General features: G+C 40.1%; 1 protein-coding gene across 2 annotated transcripts in view; it reads right to left on the bottom strand.

Moving 5' to 3' along the window:
• Positions 1 to 1,784: 1,784 nt before the first annotated feature.
• Positions 1,785 to 3,821, bottom strand: part of atg5 (ATG5 autophagy related 5 homolog (S. cerevisiae)) — a 24,469-nt gene continuing 22,432 nt past the window's right edge. Inside the window, exon 8 of one of the 2 annotated variants that reach the window (XM_008303068.1) lies at positions 1,785 to 2,164. In XM_008303068.1, coding sequence (XP_008301290.1) covers positions 1,943 to 2,164 — 222 coding nt within the window. In that variant the 3' untranslated portion in view covers positions 1,785 to 1,942. The remainder of the gene's footprint in view (positions 2,165 to 3,821) is intronic. The other variant, XM_008303067.1, reaches the window with a different exon arrangement.

Here is a 3,821-nt window from a genome sequence, read left to right as displayed (position 1 = left end):
TGACCGAGTTTACCTTAGATGTAAAAACGTCCTCTGACAGTTTAACCTGGACATCTAAATATCTTTTGCCCCGATATCACGAGCAAACTGTGAAAGCCACTGGGGCCGACTGAGGAACAAACACATAAGCATTTAACCTGAGTAAAAAAAACATTTTGCTTCCTATTTAGGATGTTTATCTAGCAGCAATCGTACAAAAACCCCATCTGGTTTACACTAGTGGATGTATTACAACATTTTATTGTTGTCATAAAACTGTAAAGTACATTCATTTATTGTACACGAAGTGCAAAAATCTATATAATGAATTTATGATACTTTTCTAACTTTTCTCTGAACTTAATTATGTATTGTTGGGTTTTATTTGCTCAAAGGCCTGCTTTTGTTTATCGTATTTGTGCTGTATTGTTTTATATGAATTTCCCGATGTAGAGCACTTTTTTTTTTTTTTACACACAAAGTTATTATTATTTAGCACGTAGCGCATTTAGAAATTAGGACACAGCAAGCACTGATCTTGTTTGTTCTCACTGTGGAAGCGATATATCACTGCTTGGTTCCACATTACATGTAACTACAGCATTTAAAAGATTTGTGATATTAGGCAAGACTTCAAATTCAGCACAAAACCTTATACAGACTGTGAGACGTAAACAATGAGGAGGAGGAGGATGCAGACAAAGTAAGAGTGAATGTCAGACAGACAGACAGGTAGGCAGACAGACAGACAGACAGACAGAGGAGGGGGGTGTTAATGGTTCTGTCTCCTCCGTGCAGGTGAGTCTCCTGCGGGTCCTCTGTCCCGACACACTATTGTCTCCTTATCTACTTCCTCTCTGCTCCTCTGCAGACGCTGCCTGTTTAGACTGCTGCTCGCCCTCTCTCTCTCTCCCGGTCCTCCTCTCTTCTTTCATTATCACCACACCTCCGCCACAGCTGCAACTCAAAACTGTGTGCCACGAGTGCACGGAACTTAAACACCAAACCTGCTGTCGACAAGTTGAAAATGATAACGTGCAGGTCATAGTGTGCATGTGCTGCCACGAGTCTATTATTTCACCAATATTTAGCAGTTTGCTGATACTGTTGTCCTACCCATAGGATTTTACTATTTCGTGTGTTGCTTTGTAAAGCACAACGATATGAGACATTTTTGTACAGATGTTGCAAAGATCTGGTGTTGCTAGTTGTCCTAAAAAGCGACTATTCCAGCTTTATTTTTTTCCGTCCGTGCATCCGTCTATCGAAAGAAAACTGCACCGATTAGCTAAATGCTGGATTCAACACTTAATTTTAAGGAACATTGCTCTTTTTATTGTTTCATTTATTGTATGTATGTTTATGCATTTAAACTCCTAAAATATGATTTTGCATTTGGATACGTCTTAAAATTTGAGATTGAAAAGCGTCCTTTCAAAACCCAACAAAGTGAAACTCTTCTGGCAAACTTCCTCACATATTTCATGTAAACGTAACTCAACATTCTCCTTTTACCTGCTCAGATTGCAGCTCTCTCCCTGTTAGAGCGCTCTGGCTTTACATCACATCTGCAGTTTGTTCTTTTTTTTTTTTGCTTTTTCACGCCTCCTCGCTCTCTATCATCTCCTCACCTAGTCTCACATTTTTGTTCAATTTTTCTTCTGGCAACTGCCTCTGTTTTCCCTCATCTACTTCCTCCACTGGCCGTATTATCTGAAAGAGTGGATCTCTGACATGCCTCGTGTTGCAGTGTAAACAAAATAAAACTGAGAGGAGAGGTGCCGCGCTTACTCCGGTCTCTCCTGGAAGACAACATGACCCACATTTGATAAGAAAGCCAAGGATAAAACACGGCTGCTACTTTAATCCTCACTGTAAGCTGCTGGTAATGTCTGGCATGACAGACCTATGAGTGTGTGATGTTACGGTAAAATTATTCTTGACGGCATTACTGTTGTTATTATTATTTTCTACCATCACCGAAGGAGATTACCGACAAGTATGCGGTTGGATACGAAGAGTGACGCAATGTGTTTACCCACCTTGTCCCTTTGTGCGGGGACTTACCATCGTTTGTTAGAGCGTCTGGGTACATCTCCTTCAGCAGGTCGCCGAGCGTGTGCGCGTTGCCTTCAGGTGAAGTGGGGCGAAACAGTTTCTGGATGAACGGCCTGTCGCTCATTGTCTGTAATTAAGTAGAGCACAGCAAATTAACAAGTGCAGCAGTGCAGACATCCCATAAAAGAAATGTGACAATGTAATGACATTTCCTACTTGAAAGAAGAAGAGGTTTTGTAAATAAAAAAAAAAACAGAACTCTTTTGACCTGAGTGACATAGTGGCTGGCCAATCTGCAAAGTTTATTATGAAAGAAACAAGAAAGGACNTGACCGAGTTTACCTTAGATGTAAAAACGTCCTCTGACAGTTTAACCTGGACATCTAAATATCTTTTGCCCCGATATCACGAGCAAACTGTGAAAGCCACTGGGGCCGACTGAGGAACAAACACATAAGCATTTAACCTGAGTAAAAAAAACATTTTGCTTCCTATTTAGGATGTTTATCTAGCAGCAATCGTACAAAAACCCCATCTGGTTTACACTAGTGGATGTATTACAACATTTTATTGTTGTCATAAAACTGTAAAGTACATTCATTTATTGTACACGAAGTGCAAAAATCTATATAATGAATTTATGATACTTTTCTAACTTTTCTCTGAACTTAATTATGTATTGTTGGGTTTTATTTGCTCAAAGGCCTGCTTTTGTTTATCTTATTTGTGCTGTATTGTTTTATATGAATTTCCCGATGTAGAGCACTTTTTTTTACACACAAAGTTATTATTATTTAGCACGTAGCGCATTTAGAAATTAGGACACAGCAAGCACTGATCTTGTTTGTTCTCACTGTGGAAGCGATATATCACTGCTTGGTTCCACATTACATGTAACTACAGCATTTAAAAGATTTGTGATATTAGGCAAGACTTCAAATTCAGCACAAAACCTTATACAGACTGTGAGACGTAAACAATGAGGAGGAGGAGGATGCAGACAAAGTAAGAGTGAATGTCAGACAGACAGACAGGTAGGCAGACAGACAGACAGACAGACAGAGGAGGGGGGTGTTAATGGTTCTGTCTCCTCCGTGCAGGTGAGTCTCCTGCGGGTCCTCTGTCCCGACACACTATTGTCTCCTTATCTACTTCCTCTCTGCTCCTCTGCAGACGCTGCCTGTTTAGACTGCTGCTCGCCCTCTCTCTCTCTCCCGGTCCTCCTCTCTTCTTTCATTATCACCACACCTCCGCCACAGCTGCAACTCAAAACTGTGTGCCACGAGTGCACGGAACTTAAACACCAAACCTGCTGTCGACAAGTTGAAAATGATAACGTGCAGGTCATAGTGTGCATGTGCTGCCACGAGTCTATTATTTCACCAATATTTAGCAGTTTGCTGATACTGTTGTCCTACCCATAGGATTTTACTATTTCGTGTGTTGCTTTGTAAAGCACAACGATATGAGACATTTTTGTACAGATGTTGCAAAGATCTGGTGTTGCTAGTTGTCCTAAAAAGCGACTATTCCAGCTTTATTTTTTTCCGTCCGTGCATCCGTCTATCGAAAGAAAACTGCACCGATTAGCTAAATGCTGGATTCAACACTTAATTTTAAGGAACATTGCTCTTTTTATTGTTTCATTTATTGTATGTATGTTTATGCATTTAAACTCCTAAAATATGATTTTGCATTTGGATACGTCTTAAAATTTGAGATTGAAAAGCGTCCTTTCAAAACCCAACAAAGTGAAACTCTTCTGGCAAACTTCCTCACATATT

The sequence above is a fragment of the Stegastes partitus genome, unplaced genomic scaffold (assembly GCF_000690725.1).
Source record: "Stegastes partitus isolate 25-593 unplaced genomic scaffold, Stegastes_partitus-1.0.2 Scaffold1930, whole genome shotgun sequence".
Classification (NCBI taxonomy): domain Eukaryota; kingdom Metazoa; phylum Chordata; class Actinopteri; family Pomacentridae; genus Stegastes; species Stegastes partitus.
Note: the sequence above shows the minus strand (reverse complement) of the source record. Positions and strands in the feature narration are given on the sequence as shown.